At 39.6% G+C, this 17,856-nt stretch overlaps 1 protein-coding gene across 1 annotated transcript; it reads left to right on the top strand.

Moving 5' to 3' along the window:
* Window positions 1-208: 208 nt before the first annotated feature.
* mospd2 (motile sperm domain containing 2) lies at window positions 209-15,888 on the top strand. Its single transcript, XM_004557852.5, has 15 exons — window positions 209-349; window positions 462-519; window positions 905-1,060; window positions 1,928-2,014; window positions 2,165-2,319; window positions 3,583-3,643; window positions 3,730-3,768; window positions 3,858-3,982; window positions 4,637-4,810; window positions 8,642-8,760; window positions 12,958-13,051; window positions 13,208-13,304; window positions 13,902-14,022; window positions 14,571-14,673; window positions 15,309-15,888. Exons 1-15 carry the CDS (start codon window positions 317-319, stop codon window positions 15,459-15,461), a joined length of 1,575 nt encoding a protein of 524 aa, XP_004557909.1. The 5' UTR covers window positions 209-316; the 3' UTR covers window positions 15,462-15,888.
* Window positions 15,889-17,856: the final 1,968 nt, after the last annotated feature.

Raw genomic sequence — 17,856 nt, 5'->3', positions numbered from 1 at the left:
ATGCATTGTGGGTGAGAGTTGTAAGCGAAACAGCCATGCACCGACACGGAAGTTGAAATGTGTCGCTACCTGGAACATTTATCTAAACAGACTTGTTGTAGGAGTAGTTAGGCTTTTAACAGGTCTTAGACACAATTCAACACTCCCTCGGTTACGAACAAAGAGCCACGCGAAGAGGTGTGGCTAAACCGGTAGAGCCAACATGGCAACGACAGGGCGTCAGTTTCCCAGTTAGTTCGCACTGATTCATACAAACAACAGTCAGCTAACTCGCTTTCAGTACACGGAACTGCCAAAGACCAGTGGACAGCTCAACATGGCTGAAGTTGAGCCACACGAAGGAGAGCAGGTATCGCTGATAACCGTTATTTATTTATTTATTTTTGATCACTTATTGTCATAAATGACTATACGATTAAAGCCAAAGACGACTCTAACCTGAACCAACTCTGTTTTGACAGGACCTTGAAAAGAAAATCGAGGAGACAAGGCAGAGATTCAACAATGAGTTGCTCCAAGGTAGCACAGTTATTGCGGGCAAGCTGACAATAACATATCTTGCTTTTGAATGCATTTTGGTTGCTGTCATCTAGCTTGCATACATTCAGATATTGTACATTAAATAGTTAACTGTTACTTTACGCCCTGTTGCTTAAACGTTGACCCGAATACCCAGAGCCCAGATAAGCGTTAGCTCTTTACTGCCCCGAGTAGCAGTTTAGTTTTTAGACTAATTTTAGGCTAAGCCGTCACACCATGGCCTCCTGGGGGCTTTATTTGAGTTTGCGGCACAATGTGGACATTGTGGGTCTATGAGAATTTTAAATGGGAAAGTTTAAGTCTTTGAAATTGAAACCGATTTTGAAGTTGTCATGTGATTCAGTCTGCGTGTAAATGTTTTCAGATTCAACAGAGAAGTATGACCCCAGGGACGTGGAAAGGCTTCAGACAGATGACAGTCTGGTGGAGGGCTACCTGACATGGAGGATCTATAATGTTGATGATGCCTTGAAAATGATTGATGAAAGTCTTCATTGGAGAAAAGAGTATGGGGTAAATGGTAAGGTGCTGATATGATATGCAATATGTCACAGTATAACAATGTAACCTCACTGTTGTTAATGCTTACAATTTATAGTTTCAATACTAGGAAAATATTCGATTCCCAGTGCTACATGCATATTATATTTGAGCCCCAAAAATCATAAGCCCTTCCTAAAAGTGAAAATATTGACATTACCATTTTGAGATGTCTATAAGCCCGCAGTACAAACCGCTGCTTGTCTTTGTGCTTCCCTGGCATTAGTTCAGACAGAACATCATTGTTTGGGAAACGCCAGTTTCTCCACACACCCAAGAACAATCCCCACTGTTTCTTGTGAGGAACTTTTCAGAGTAACTGTCTGTTTTTTAAATAGCAAATTCTATTTGTCAACAGTTGTTTTTAGAAAGTTTCCTTCAGTAAAGTCTACAAGGTATTCAAGGACTTCGCCTTTTTTTTTTTTTTTAAGGGGGGGCTGGGGTGAATTTATATCCATTAACAGAAAATTTGCTATTTTCCATCAATTTTGGAAGTTTTAGAAAGACCTACTTTTGGGAATCTAGGTCCCTTAATAGCAAGACTTCATAATACTCTTAAAATGTGGCAAATTAGTGACCTTCTTTAAAGGACCATGCAGTGATTCAGAAATTTAGCACAGTATATTTCATACACTTTATGCTGTTTTATTTGTTAATAACTAGGGTAACACAAAATAATCAAATTAAAGATTTTCTGCGCCTTGAGGCAAAGAAATTAAAGGCAGCAGTAGTCTAAAAGATACAAGACAGATTCTTCCCTTTGCCTAAAATGTCATGTTGCATATTGTTATTCTTTGAATGAGAGCACTGGATAACAATGTAATGAGTGTCCTCATGTGTGTTTCAGACATTAATGAGAGCACTATTCCCAGATGGATGTTCGAAACTGGGGCTGTCTACCTCCATGGCTACGACAAAGAGGGCAACAAACTCTGTATGCACTTGCTCTATTAAAAGAGATTCTTCAGCTCAGCCTTTATTTGTTAGAAACTTTATCTTTCCCACTAAAAATGTTTGATCCCAATTTGAGAAAAAAAAATACAAATGAAATATGATAACTTAAAATTTGTTTCCTGTGTTTTAGTCTGGTTTAAGGTAAAGCTGCATGTCAAGGATGCAAAGACTGTCATAGACAAGAAAAAGTATGTTGCCTTTTGGCTGGAGAGGTATGCAAAGAAGGAACCTGGGATGCCTCTAACCGTTGTGTTTGACATGACGGACTCTGGCCTCAGCAATGTAGTAAGTCCATAAAGTTATTTTTAAGAGGAAGTCTTTTGTGTTTAAATAATTTACAGTTCGTGCTCTAGTCTAATCCAGGTCTTCAAAACTCACATTATGTTTTCAGTCTTTTCCTCTAAGGTATAAGTCTGTTGCTTTCCTGTTACTGTCACTGCAATGTTGTTTACCTTCCTCATACTTCTTGTTTCTTGAGCTGTGGACTTGCAGGGGCTGATACTCCTCAATGGTATTACACGTTAGAGATTAAAGTAACCTTTAAATCCTGATGGTCAGCTCGAGCGGGCCGTCTAATCCTTAGGCTCGCTGTGTCACAGGCATTGGCTCCTTGATGGAGGGCTCTGTCAGCGAGTTCATTTCATTGGCTTGGCTCTCTCCTAGAAAAATTGCTCAATTAAAGACGAATAAACCAACACAAACAAGGCAAAAAGAATGTATAGCTATGCAGCTCCTGTATAAAATGAGTAGATTAGATGATCAGTTTGGAAAGCAGCTTTATTGAGGCCCGTTGAACCACAGTATGAGCCAGCGCAAAGCTAGCCAGTATGATCTCATTATGGGTTGGGAGTGAATTTCCTGCATAGCAATGAGGCTTCTAGCCAATTGTAAAGCTGAGCCGCGATATAGGGGTTATTACTATTGACGTATTTGCTGTTTGTCTGATAATTTAAATTATCATAAAACAATGAGGTTAAGATTTTTCATATTTATCTAAAATTGTTTAAAACGTGACTGAACATTTGACTTGGAGATTAAAATTTGTGCCTGTCTCAGGGGCTTTAATCAGAAGCCCTTTTATTATTTATGTTGAGAAAATGCACTGTAATCTGAGCCATTTGGGAGCTCTTTTTACGTAACTTGATTTTAGCAGGATTGCAGGATTGTGTAATTAAGGCATTGTGTAATGATAAAAGTTGAGGGTTAAATGTGCGTGTTACCATTAAGTAATGGCAAAATGGCATAAAAAAGCTAGATGGAAAAGATTCAATTTTTGTGAAAAAAAATATTGCCGTTCAGAAATGGAGAAAAAAACGTGCTTAAGACTTTCTCTGACAATGGTTGACAGAGGCTGAGCAGGGGATCACTCAGAAGGGGAGCATGCAATGAATTTCCATATAATATTAAGTGGGTCGCTTCAGATGTAGAGGCTGTTAAGAGAGGGAAAAAAATTTCCCCAGCAAAAGGGGTTTGTTGATGCATATTTTATTTTTTAAGCCTTTTGTGTGGTATTAATCACAAATTTCTTTCTTCCACTTTGTGTTTCAGGACATGGAGTTTGTGAAGTACATCATTAATTGCTTCAAAGTATATTATCCAAAGTTTTTATGTAAGTTACAAAAGTCATGTAAGTCATCTGGATCTTTTGAAACATTATTCTTACTAACTTGTTCCTTTTTTTTTTAATCATTTCAGCCAAAATGATAATAGTGGATATGCCTTGGATTCTGAATGGTAAGACTGTGGCTTCCAAATTTCAAGCAGTCCTTACTAGTTTTTACGATTCTGACGTCTCAACAATAAAACATTTGTGTCTGCTACAGCTGCGTGGAAGATTGTGAAGTCGTGGTTGGGTCCAGAGGCAATCAGCAAACTTAGGTTTGCATCCAAATCTGAGGTCCAGACATACATAGGCCCCGAGTACTTGCCACCTCACATGGGTGGAACGGTATGTTATGGCTTTTTAAAATGGTTTTAAATTATGCGTTAATTAGTTTAACAAAAGATGCATTAGCAATGGAATGGTCAATACTCCAGTGGGATTATAGTGTGATAAATATTAAAAACTGGGGTAGGCCACATGGTTTGGGTGTGATTTAGCAAAAGAAAATCCATAATAATCTTTCAGCAGGTTGTAATTCAAGTCGTCTGAGAGGGAATTAGAGTCTTCTACCCCCTCTGGGCTCTGATTTTAGGCTTTAGAAAATCTAACATGTGATGGGAAACTTCACGAGTCACAAGTCCTTTTCAGAGCAGATCAGGTGAATGCTACCATTTTGTATAGAATCTAAAAAGACCTATTAGAAAGTAACAGTGGAACATGTTAAGTGGACCATGATGTAGAAGATTAGGATTCAAATGCAGTGTGAAGCGTTAAGGTCAACACTGGGTTAAATGTTGTTTTTTTTCCCTTCTGTATCTGCATTAGTTTTCTTGCCAGTGATGAAGAAATCTAACTTTTTTAAATATTAAACACAAGTTTAGTTACTTTGCTTCTTTGTTTACATAACCAAAATCATATTTACTGATTAATCTGTTAGAAAAAGTGTTACTCTTTAATAACCATGCATGTGGTGACCTAACCTATTTGGCTATGTTCTAGGATTCCTTCAAGTATAGTTACCCACCTCTTCCTGACGATGACTTCCAAACACCCATCTGTGACAACGGGCCCATTGTTAGTGATGATGACAGGGAGAGCAAAGAAGGTGACTTGGATGTTAAAGATGCCCTTGAGTCCAGCTTCACTTCAGATGTTGTAGTAAAGCCCAAAAAGGTACATTTTCTTTCCATTTTAGTTATTAATATACTTTTTTTAACAAAGGAAAAAAAATAGTGGATAAAAATAATTTCAACTTTGTACACAATTTAATTACACAACAGTATAAAGTAAAACTGCTCCCTGGGTGTTGTGCAAGTCTGTACTTTGGCACTCAACACTTAGTATATGTGTAGTTAGTTTGATCGCATCTGATTGCCTATAAATAAATGTGATCTTTAATGCTGATGCTAATATAATTGGCAGGATTAGTGTTTCTGTTGTTATTAGAGTAGCTGCTCTCAAGTTCAATTCAATTGAATTTTATTTACAGTGCCAAATCCCAACAACAGTCGCCTCAAGGTGCTTTATATTGTAAGATAGCCCCTACAATAATACGTACGCGATGTCAGCTGAGACTGAGTTCTGAACATTTTTTAGATTTGGGTAGTGAAGCATTCTGCTTCTAGGGAGATTAGGTGAGGTTTGGTCACTGATTATTTCATCCTGTGCCTTCTTTCACTCAGTTTCTTTAAACTGCACACAAGGTAACAACATGTAATTGGGTTCCTTTCCAGCAGGTAATGGTTCTGATTTTTGTAAACATTGAGCTGCTACCTATTGCCTCTGTGAAGGTGACTTGTAATGTAATTGGCAGCAGGCATATCCAAAGCTCTTGCATCACAGATGGACCACTCAAACTCAAACTCAGCAGTCTTTGTCAACCACACAAGGAACTAAAAGATTGTTGAGTTTGTTGCTTAAGCCACTCCATGCTGGAACTGGATTCCTTCTCCCTGGCAGGATGGAGCACCATCGCTGAAATGCCCCAAAGACTGAATGTGTTGGAGCCCTCATCACCTCCCTCTCCCTCTTGTACAGCACCTTTTGCAAATGAGTGTTAAGTCCACCCTTCCAAGTCAACCTTGCTTATTTTCAAGTGAGCAGCATGCAAAAAGTGCCTGGCTGGAAGAAGATGGGATGTTATCAAAGGGATTACTTTAGCATATACTCATTATCTGAAAGCGCCTGTTAAAGAAAGTTGCACTTACATTGTATTAGTGTGTTTTAATAAATACCACACTGGTTTAGATTTTCAGAGCTGGGATATACACATCAGACAGTCATTTCCAGTCACAAGTTTGATGCTTTTTAATGTCCTTAGTGTAACAAGTGAGATCACCTCAAACTCTCAGCCATTGTTTTGACTAGAGATGCCTAAACTTCACATAATCAAAACGTGCACAGATCCCATGAATTGCGTAATGTTATTTCCCAAACGTTGGTATTGTACTGCAGGCCTCTGAGGTGGCCGGTTTCATATCAAAACATTTGCGTCAGCTCTGTGGAAAAGTTGAAGATATTTTTGAGGCTTGCCTGACAAAGTAAAGTTACACAATCACTCTGAGATGACACTTTACACACACGGAGGAAATATCTGAATATGGCTTCTTAGGTGTTGTGAATATTCAGGGTGAGAGAGTAGTGGTTCCACTTTGACAGGTAATTTGTTGTAATGGTAATTAAAAATTCATGTAAGCTGTTGTTAAGCATAATTTTGACACTCGCCTAAGGTTGCAGACCCCATTAGAAATTAAGTCTGCAAACGTTATTCACCATCGCTCCCTTTTGAGCCTCGGGCATCTTTATTCAAGGTTTGCATATTATCCACAGCACCTGCATAATAACCACTTAGCACTTATTTTTGTGTTGCTTTATTATCCTGTTGGAAAAAGACCAAATTGGGTAGATAAAGGAAGCACAATAGAATAAAAGCAAAGCACTTGAATGGGATCAGAAGTGGACAATGTTAAGATGAGAGCTTGTGCATCAGCAGGTTGCTCAGTAGGGTTCATCATGTTTTCAATTCTGCTACACCTGATTTCTGGTAGTCCATACTATGAGTGAATCACTGTGTTTTTACAGTTGGAAACTCTTGGAATTTCAAGCCCGTCTGAGCGCATTCCTTAGTGCTTGTGCAGACGTTTCTGCTCCTCAACCGTCTTGTGTCACTATACAAGACTGTTCCTCCATCAGCACCATGCACCTCAACCTGCATTCTTCTGGATACCAGTAATCACTAGCACAACTTTTTGGCCTCAGAAAGCTAATTGAGTTTCTTTCTGTTTTGAAACAAGGGCTGGATGTGGTAAGGAAGTGTAGGATTTCGCCTACACAAGGAGCTCAATGTCCGGAAGATTTCTGCAGGCTGGAAAGGCAGGTGTACTCACGTGGGTCGAATTATTGTGAGTGCACCTCCCTCACAGTCTCCTGATGTCATCACCACCCCTGGACATGTTCATCCCTTGACCTGTCCTGGACCTTACATTTCGATTTGACCCTCCGTTTGAAAGCATAACATTTCTGACCTTGTTATCAAGGCATGTCAGCTTAATAATGAGAAGCTTATCATTTGCACTATGTCCTGTAAACGCCGAACCAAGTGGGACAGTCATTTCACAGTTTAATTAGCTGTGGAGAAAGCGTAGCACACTCACTGCTGATCATTAGCAGTTTCACATTATTTGTATCTTCTCAGTTGAAAAAACTGCCAAGGTAATTACTGTTATATTACAGTAGACCAACTTATTAACCCATAGCACTAAATCTTTAATCCTGCCTGCCTTTGAGGCAGCTTTTCACAAAAGCCGTCTGTGTCTTGTCCTCTAACACTATCTCTTTTTAAGTTTGTTATTTAGCATTGCTAATCACACAGAGAATCTTATTTTGTGCCTTGATATGAACTGTTTCACCAAAAAACACTCCGATCAGCTCTTACTTTATTATATTTGTCAGTCCCTTCTGTGCCTTACAAAATGTGTAGAAATCACATATTTCTGTAATTTTAGTTTAATTCCTTGTACCCAGCTATGGCAGTGTATTCCTTTTAAATGTAATTTTCAAAATTAATTACCTTTTGTTTCTTTTTAACAAGTAATGAGATTTTGTATGAGTATGGATCTAGTAGAAATAATGCCAATGATATTATCACTAAAATAACTGTTAAACACTATCTGTATGAGACAGTAAAACATTTCACTTTTTAATTCAAACTTGATTATGTTTTACATTTTTCTACTCGCATTTCATTTTGTTAAGCTTGCTCTTTAAATGGATAAATAAATTGAGACATTTCATCAGCGGTTGATGTCTTCATTCTGGCAGTTGCATGATGGTCAGCCATGAAATTAAGCTCCCTTCCTCTCTGAGTCACAGAAAATACTGTCACGTGTAGAGTCTGCTCACTTTTGCCCCTGCCCACCTTCCTTTCCCCCCTCGATTCCTCACCTGCTGTGCTTGCTGCACAAACTGTTTTACACACCATGAAGCATCCATTTCCCGAACTGACCTACTTTAAAATAACTACCATTTATGCAGCCATTTTGAAACGTCTATCCTGTCAGCTGGTGTGTGGTCTTGAGATTTGTGTGAATAATTTGGGTCGAAGTTTAAGCAATTTGCTGACGTTATGAGCTGTATATGAGTCATCTTGTGACTCCTCAGTTACTTTCGTTTGTTTTGTTTTGTCAGAAGTCACAAGTTTGTGGATCACTTTTGGTTCCTCATCTTCATGGACATGCTAATTGTGGTTGTGTGTTCCCTCTGGAGGCTAAGTGGAACGACGGTCAGGGATCATCATAGGAATTTCCCATGCAAAATTATATTAAGTTGCGTTATCTGAGCATTTAAAAAAAACTATTCATCAATGCCAGTACATGAATCCAATGACGGCTTTCTCTGTATGAATGCCAAAAGTCACACATTTCATTTTTAGGGGAAAAAAAACAGATAATGGTCACTTGACAAAAATTGTGTGTCTCTCTAATCAAATGCTTTTTGTTCTTTCAGGTAAATTTTCTGGAACAAAGTTTGAGGTCAGAGGACAACGATAAAGGAGATGCAAGCGCCAGGACCAAAGGTGCCAGGAAGCCGCTGACCACCTTCAAAGGTTCTCTGTTAGATGTTAGGTAGGTTATAGCTCATCAAGATTGCATTAGTTTGGACACCTAAATTTAAGGTGGTGGTGGTCAGAGGGCCCGGTGGCGCCAGTGTCCGGCAGCCTCGCCTCTGTCAGTGCGCCCCAGGGCAGCTGTGGCTACAATGTAGCTTGCCATCGCCAGTGTGTGAATGTGTGTGTGAATCGGTGAATGACTGAATGTAGTGTAAAGCGCTTTGGGGTCCTTAGGGACTAGAAAAGCGTTATACAAATGCAGGCCATTTACCATTTAAGAGTTCCCATAACTTTGTCACAGGCAGGCGACATCTGCTGTTTTTTCCCTTTGTATTCTAATACTACACTGTTCAAGACCATACAACATGTGAGATAAAACCCCAACAAGACGACCCCTTATGAGCAGCCACTTGGCTTTTGCGCTTATACTACAACTGCCATGCTCTGCTGCTGCTTTTCGTCCCTCACTCTCCCTCTGCGTGATGCGCACATGATCACTGGTGCGCTCATTTGGGTGCGCTTGGTTCTTGCCTCTAGACATCCTGAGGCCGAGTCAGCAGGGAATTTGCACAACGCCCATCTCTCTTTGCGAAGAACCAACAGAAGTCACCCATCATGCTTGTATTCAGGTTTCCATGATATTGTTCGTTCAAAATGTTTTCACACGCTCAAAGCCAAATTTGGTAGAAAAAAGTCGATATGAACATGTAGAAAGTGTATTTTCAGTGGCAATATAGCACCTGCTTTCAGATTAGGAATCACCAAATAAAATTCGTTAAAATACAGGTAACAGAATCCCAGTAGCTAAGTGCTTGCTGAGCAGTGTAATAGTAATGACAGAACAATTGCAGCCATTTAGTTGTAGATCATTTCATGTTCAAACTAGCTTTTTGCAAACACACCTTAAGGGAGTAACCATGAAGTCTTGCAGACTGACAAGTAACTTATGGGTTGGAAAGCTTTTTGAATGTCACTCTGCATCATCAGTGTTGTGGACTACATGGCGAGATCATATTCAGGGAACAGCCATCGGGTCATGCAGCACTGTAATGCTTTTTATGTGTTTACATTTACTGAATGTATCACACAAAGCTCATGGGAAAAACCTAACATAGAACTAATATTCTATGTTCTAATATTTTTATTAAAAAATGATGTGCCTCAGCAGCTCCTCCTTTCTTTGGTACCCTAATGAAGATCACCTGTCAGACAGGCCTTTAGAGCCCTGCAGCGCTTCCTTTTTCTCTTTTGATGAATAATACCATAATTATTGGTATTATGTCTTGGAGGGGGTTACTACTATGGGAATTCCACTATCAGCTACTTTTAAATGGACCTAATGAACTACTAAATTTCATTGAGTAGGATACTGTCCAGCAATGGAGCATCCCCACATTCATGTGCTAATAGGCATTCCTGTTTCCATGGTTAACATTTCTGCAGAAATACAGTCCCGATCAAAAGTTTAAGACCACTTGAAAAATGGCAAGAAATCATGTTTTGCATGGTTGGATCTTAAGTAGCACTTCAAAATGCAACAACAGTGTTGTCCTGTTGAAAAACCCAGTTGTTACCACACAGATGAGGGCCCTCAGTCACCTGACAGAAAATGACAATGAATCCACATTTTTGCACAGATTTGGCCTTTTAAAGGCATGTGGTCCTAAACTTAAGTGTTGTTTTCAATAAATTGGATGCTCAAAAAATGTTTTGTCTCACTCATATTTCTTCTGGTTGCATGTTGAAGCTCTACTTGGAACCTTGTTCAGATCCAACCATGCAAAATAGCATTTTTTTTGTCATTTTTCAAGTGGTCTTAAACTTGATCAGGACTATATATATACATATACATATATTGCTTTTGCAGATTCCTTCCCTTTGTTACGGTAATACTAGATATATTTTTTGTAATTTTGTAAATCATGCTAAATTCCCACCTCTGCTATCACAAACTCCACACCACACCAGAGTATACCAATATGGACCAATATTAATTCTATTTGTTTACTCTGGACCACGATTCAATTGCAGTTTCACACAAGCTAAACTAAAAATATACTAGCTTTAGAAATGAACCTCACCCTAAACAAACACGTAAAACATTCTTGGGGTCTGATCTGCACCTAGCATACTCTGCTTCTCTGCAGGTGCACCCAGCCTAGTTGTTTAAGCTGCTTCAGAATTTGCTTGGCCTTCTTCCCTGCAGCCTGAAAAAAAAACTGCACTAACCGGGCAAACATGCCAGAATCAGTTTTAACTGCAAACAGCAAAGGTTGGCTGTGAATGCATCAGTCTAGCTGATGTGGACCTGGGTTGAATACACAGACCAGCCAGCTTCTTTGTTCTGCAACGACAACTCTATTGTGTTTGGGAGACCTAAAGCCAGAAGTGTTATCTGGTCACCAAAAGGTAACTGGTTTGATGTTCTACACAGTTTACATGGGTTCATCTATGAGTCTGTCCCATGTTTCCAATATTTCTGCCAATTCCCTTTGGGTAAGACATGCCAAAGCTTGTTCAGGACCCTTACATCAAGGAAGATTTGCTGTAATATACGTGTAACTAGGTATAACCAGTTGACTCGCACGTCTATGTCTTGAAGAGCCATATGCAAAAAGATTAACTGCATCTGAAGTCATTATTGATGTTTTGTACCTTTATAGCTCAACTGATCTGTTCAAACAGAGGCAGGAATTAAGGATGCTGACAGTCAATTGCTCATTGACTAGAGATGAATTGGTGTTATGCTAATTAGTAAGAAACACTTCAAGAAAGGTGTGCTAGTCCCCCTCCTACACATTGTCAAACAGAACATATATTTTAATTGAACCTTCATTAAATTGCAAATTGATTGCTGAGTTCAGAAGATATGCATTTCAGTATGGAGTACAACAATCCCATAATGATCTGGTTGTTTCGTGGGTAAATATTTTGCGTATATAATGTGTACTCTTCATGTACTCTTCATTTTCATGAATAATGTCTGTTGATTTCTGTGTTTACAAAGCTAAAGCTTTGATGTGAGGATTTTGACAGCTCTGGGCTGTGAATTATACTGATAAACAGATTAAAATGAGCCTTAAATGCAATTATGTTTGGGAGTTGTGTTAGCCTTCATTCGAGACTGGGGGCTTTAGGAGAGAGTAGGGGTCTTTGATCTTGTGTTTGCCAGAGGTTTGCAGAGCCCAAAGACTCACTTTGAGATCAAGCATGCTTTACTCTTTTTTTTTTTTTCTTTTTTTTTTCTTTTTCCCTACCATAAGGGACATGGAAAAGGAAAAAAAGGGAAAAAAATCTTTGTTCTTAGCGGTCTTAGTTCATAAAACAGCCAAGCTGCATCATTGAGAAGCTTTATACATGCATAGCAGATAATATGATCCCGCTGTAATAAGTATGCAATGTGCACCAAGGCCAAATTCATCAAATCGCATGCTGCATGTATATATATATATCACCAAGTTAGACTGTGTGAGCTAACGACAAGCAAAGCATACGTGACCCCTTACAGGTTTCCTATGGCTCGTTCCTTCCTTTGCAACGTTATACAAATCTCACTAAATCAAATGCTAGAAGGGATTCATTTTATTTCATATTTTTTAATCCAAGTCATAATATCAGGAGGTCTCCCTCTAGTAAGATGGACAGCTTGATTCCGGATACTAAGTTAGATTGCTTTATTTTAAATATATTTTCCTGTAGCAGTAACATCAGTGTTCTTGATATTCTGGTACACAACAGACTTTGGAAAAACAACCCATGCTGAAGTCTCCTCCTTATAACTTACAAAACAGCCGGATTTTGCCCTGCAGCTAAGCTTGTTGAACAAGTCATAAAACTTTCAAAAGGGCTGTAGCAGAGCGCCGGTAACATAACTTGTTTAGGTTGGCTAAAGAGGACAGTAAACAAGTAAAGGTTGGTTTAGATGTACCATGCTCGTTCAGTACCACAGTGTTCTGTTATTATGTTTCCTTTTTTAATTCAATGATAAAATTGTTAACAATTAATTACAGTGAATTATAGAAGCAGATTCTTCATTCAGTTAAATAAAATCCTGGAAAAGGTAATTTGTTAGAGGTTTCCATTGTCAAAACATTTGGCTACATTTTTAATAAAAAAGAATAAAATTGTGTCTCAGGTTTCCACCTATGTAGCGGTCTAATGTAGTTCCTGCTACACTCTGAGGTTTTTTTTTACTCTTTATCTCTCTGTTCAGCCCTGCAGAGGAGCTCAGCTTTGGTTCTGGAGAGACTGAAAAGAAAAGCTTAATTATCCTGAACAATGTGGTCAAAAATCAGGTGGCCTTTAAGGTGAGTCTGAAAGCGTGTGGCACTTGCTACAGTTAATTCATGCACCAGTTCCCTTTGATCTCACAGTTCACAGACTAACTATTGCGTTTATGTATTCAATAAATTGAGGAGACAGAAAAAAAAACATTGTTAAATGTTCCTCTAATGTCTTCACAGGTGCGGACCACGGCGCCCGACAAGTATAGAGTGAAGCCGAGCAGCAGCTGCTGTGAGCCAGGAGCTTCAGTAGACATAGTTGTGTCACTGCATGGAGGTATTGCACTTAAGCTCTGCACTCTTCTCACAGCAGATGTTTCTAAATGCTGAACCTCAGAATAATCAAGAGGTTCAGTGTATTACCTTCCTAAAGTGCAGGCAGCCACTTTCTCCTGCCTGACATGCATATTTCAAGACTGATAAAAGAATCATCTCTACAAAACAAACCATCAGACAACTGACAGTGCTGCGTGAGTTGAAACAGCTTGTGCCCTTCAAGCACCGAAATGTCAGCTGTAGGTTATGATGTGCTGAACATAGCTCGCTCAGAGGAACCAGTGCAGCTTATTTTGGGTTACTTTTTTTCCCAGCTTTTATGCTGTGGTGGGGGGGGGGGGGGGGGGGGGGGGTTTCTTCTCCCCAAAACTGTCACATCTAACACTGGCTTCTGTGAACATAGTCCTTCTGTTTCTGTGTCTGAACCAAATCAGTCAGCTGCACTAGTTTTGTTGTTGATTTTAAGAGCAATTTAAAAAAATTTTTTGCATTTTCTGAAACAAAAATCGAATTATTCAGTTTTCAACAGCTGTCTCGGTGAGTTGTGCTTACGTTAATGTTTTTGTTTTTTTGTTTTTCTCTGCCTGATTTTGTGCAGGTTCTCAGGCCTCTCCACAGGACAGGTTTCTGATTATGGCTGCAGAGATGGAAAATGCTGGATCACAAGATCTTTCACAGTTCTGGAAAGAAGTACCGAAAACCAAAATCATGGAACACAGGTCTGCAGTGACGTGTTGGCCACACGTAATGCCAAGCTTTTACTTTGGCATGCCTCCCAAGTATATTTGGCAGCTTATTTTAGATTCTGTGCTCGTTTAATTCGCTGAGAGAAAGAAGAAATCCTTGTCTGACTTATTTTTTTCTAGTTAATTCACAACTAACCTGCTAGTCCCAGCCCTTCCTGTCTCATTTTCACTACCAGCTGTTTCACTTGCCAGTTTGCTAATGTAACAGCCTCAATATCATTCAGCTGCTTCCCTAAAGTGGATCCTATCCCAAAGGTGGTGGAAGTGGAACTCCACCTACTTACACTGCAGCTGGATATCAGCTTTGAGCTGTAGGGCCAGTTAAGTTGAAAACTAGTTTGTGTGCTATTGTGACGAGCTCAAAAAGGGTATAGCGCAGAACAAGGATTACAGCTGCTAACTGAAGTCTAAAATGATGGAAATAAATGAAGATGGACTATGTTTCTGCCACACAGTACTCCTGTGGACCAATGATTGCATCCTCCTGATATCCTACACTAATTAGATTGTCTTTCCTACAGATTGCGCTGTCATGTTCTGGAGAGTGCTAAACCAGCAATTAAATCTTTTAAGGATAACCCAATGGAGACAATGCCAATCGAGCAGCAGGAGTTAAATATAGCGGTGAGTTTTGGTGTAAAAAATAAATAAATACAGAAATCTTGGTCAGTTTTTAGACTTTTCAGACTCTGGCTCCATTGGTAACCATCTAATGAATATACATCCCTGTCACATGGCAATCAACAGTATCTTTCAAGTTTAACGTGGGAACAGTTAACTGTTAGTTTGCTAACAGTGCCTGTATTTTGTTGGCATTTCTTGGTCTTTGGTCGCCACATGTCTACCTGTGTGTACACCACTTAAGCAACAGACACTCATCCATCCATCCATTTATTCAGTTCAGCACAGACTGGAGTAGGATGAAAAGTTGGGTAAATCCACTACAGGTCTCCAGTTCATCACACAAATGACTAACACAGAGAGACAGACAACTATTCATGCTACATTCATACCTACAGCAAATTTAGAATCACCCTTAACATGCATGCTCTTGGACTATGGGAGGAAGTTGGAATCCCCACGCAGACACATGGAGAACATGCTGACTTCATTTTCTAAAATTTTTCTGTCAGCAAAGAGAGGTTCTTACCGTAACAGTTAGCTGTTCCTGTTTTCCCTGCACACATGTTTCCACGACCTGTTTGAAAAACACTTTAGAAGCATAAACGAGGTCATTCAACCAGTTTTTGTCTCACCAGCTAATGCGAGTCACAGCCTGCACCTCACGGCTGGAGCAGAAGCTGGACAACACCCTGTGGTTGCAGAAGGTTCTCATTGTGTTGGTGGTAGTCCTCGTGATGCTAAACCTGCTGTGTCTCCACCTGCTGGGAACAGCTCAGCAGCCATCTTGATGTGCAACGGCACCCCATCAGCTGTTTCTGTAAATTCCTGATACACAGTTCCAGCGGGGCCGCGTTTGAACTTCCTGATTGGCGGTCATCTGATGTTTTCCCGCCCTTTCCACAAGCTGCTATCATGGAGAGTCAGCAGGGCTGACTTTAGGACATGTGAGTTGTTGTGGAGTAAGACTAAATGAAGAGATTCTCTTTTTCTGACACAGTCAGATTCAATGATGTGACATCAGTTCCTTGGTGTTTTTTTGTTGGTTTTTTTTGTTTTTGCTTTTTAATATTGCTCATGGAAAAATGTAATTTACTCAAATTAATTGCAACAGTCACAATATGTAGAAAGTATTAGTTATTTTTTCAAACACGTTGTATAATTTTTTACATGATATAAATATAAACAAAATAAACACCTTTGGTCACCTTATCTAATTTCATTTGACATCAAAAGGCTTTTGTCTTTGTGATCAGTTCAGGTAAAAATAAGAGGAAAAAAATGAACTTGTGGAGTTCAAAACGCCAGCATTTGATCAAATATAGATGTTTTGGCTACTTAGCAGCCTTGTTTTGCATAAATATTCAAGCTCCCGAGCACCCTCATTAGTACAGAGGTGCTTAATTGAAAACATCGCAACATATGACCTCACTAAACTTCTCCACACTCCGAGCAAGGAGCCACAAGAGATCTCTGTCTACACTATCTCCTCAATTTGTTTTAATTACCCCAACACTGAACTAAACTAAAATTACCAAAGCAATTACTGGCGAGTGCAAGGACACGGCACAACCCACTTGTAGCTTAGTGGGAAGCGCTGATATCTATAACAAGATCCAGCTCAGAGCAATCAGGATGTGAGCCGCGGCGCGAGGAGTGATCGCGGTTTGCTTATTAGATGTGTGCACATAAGGGCTGCCTGGCTTTAACAACTTGCAGTTTGTTCACAGTCAGTGGTAGCTGCTTACATTTTAGGGGTGATTAGAATTCTTCATGCATTAATGAGTAAACTAATCCTGCTTTCATTATGAACACTGGGCAGCTTTCACATGCCACAAAATATTTATTTATTTATTTTGTTTCCCTGCACATGGCATCGTGTTTTGTCATCTCTAGCTTTTAATATTTTAGAGGTAACTCTAAATATGCTGTCTTTCTTTAAGTGAAAGCTTCGTGTATGCGCTTTCTAGAAGGTATAGGATAGCTTTAAGTGAATGTGCATTGGATGTAAAACTTGCATCCTTGCTAGGAAGTGCATTCTGCACTATTTGGGTAAAAAGTGCCAATGCACTTTAAAAAAAAATGGATAGAGGTTAATGGAGTGTGTACCTCTAGAGGGGAAAAAAGTAAAAGCTTTGGTGTCACACATAGCTTGGTTGATTTTTGGAGTGCATCTGAGTGCCATGCAGCACGTGACTGAACTCTGAAATATTTCAGAAGAATAGCAGAGAGTCCAAAAACAGCCAGGATGACTGGAGTGGGAAATTATTCAAGTGGTCATATGACGGTGATTCCCAGACAGACTTGCCTCATCTGATTTTCGAGATATCACTAATTGCAAGCTGTGGATATTGTACGTCTTTTTTTTCCAGCAGCTGCAGAAGACAGAAACTCCTCCGTAGCATTGATTTCACATTAAAGATCAGGTAAATCGAAACTCGGTGTGCGTGCGTGTGTTCCTGGCCCCGGGCGCTAATGCAGTGTTTGAGGGGGTGACGATTTAGTTCGGGCGCCGTATTGGAACAGAGGGATCAATGGGGAGTTAACGAGTGCCGCATTCAACAAGAAGGCTGTGGGTGAATTGAATAAAATCATGTTGATGTCCAGAGGTGAAGGAGCAGCACATTCTGCTCCTTCATCATCTGTAAATGACCTGTTGAAATCAATGATTTTGATACAGTGGCATTACTCATTTCCAATAAAAATGACAGATGCATAAAATGCATCCATATCCCAGTCATATTGTCTGCTTTAGTCATTTCTTGCTTTTTACTTCTAGTATAAGCCTCTTTTCTGCTCTGGCTCCTGTTCTGTTGTATGTATTGATTAAATATGGGTCAAGGGTCAGTGAGTGCTTACTTGGTAGGTTGTTGACAAGCTTACAGGCTGCTAGGACTAAGCATTACAAAGTAATGCCTTGCTCAAAGTTCCTGGTTATAGGACATTCTTGAATAAAACTATGGGCGTTTCTGCATTGGAACAAATGTTTACTGTGAAACCAGCAGCTTATTGTCAATACTGGATTTGGGGAATGGAGATAAGTTCATCTTCTTTTTTCCCTTCTTTCAGTTCCTCCCTTTAGGGGTCTCCACAGCAGGTCATTTGCCTCCATCTCACCCTATCTTCCCCCGTCACACCAACTCTGCATGTCTTCTCTCACCACATCTATGAATCTTCTTTATGCTG

Source organism: Maylandia zebra, linkage group LG16 (assembly GCF_041146795.1).
Source record: "Maylandia zebra isolate NMK-2024a linkage group LG16, Mzebra_GT3a, whole genome shotgun sequence".
Lineage (NCBI taxonomy): Eukaryota > Metazoa > Chordata > Actinopteri > Cichliformes > Cichlidae > Maylandia > Maylandia zebra.
This window is presented reverse-complemented; position numbering and strand designations above follow the sequence as displayed.

Coding starts and splice junctions, on each gene's coding strand:
- mospd2 (XM_004557852.5), top strand. CDS start 317: ATGGCTGAAGTTGAGCCACACGAAGGAGAGCAG. Junction 520..904: donor CAACAATGAGTTGCTCCAAG/GTAGCACAGTTA, acceptor AAATGTTTTCAG/ATTCAACAGAGAAGTATGAC. Junction 2,015..2,164: donor CAAAGAGGGCAACAAACTCT/GTATGCACTTGC, acceptor CCTGTGTTTTAG/TCTGGTTTAAGGTAAAGCTG.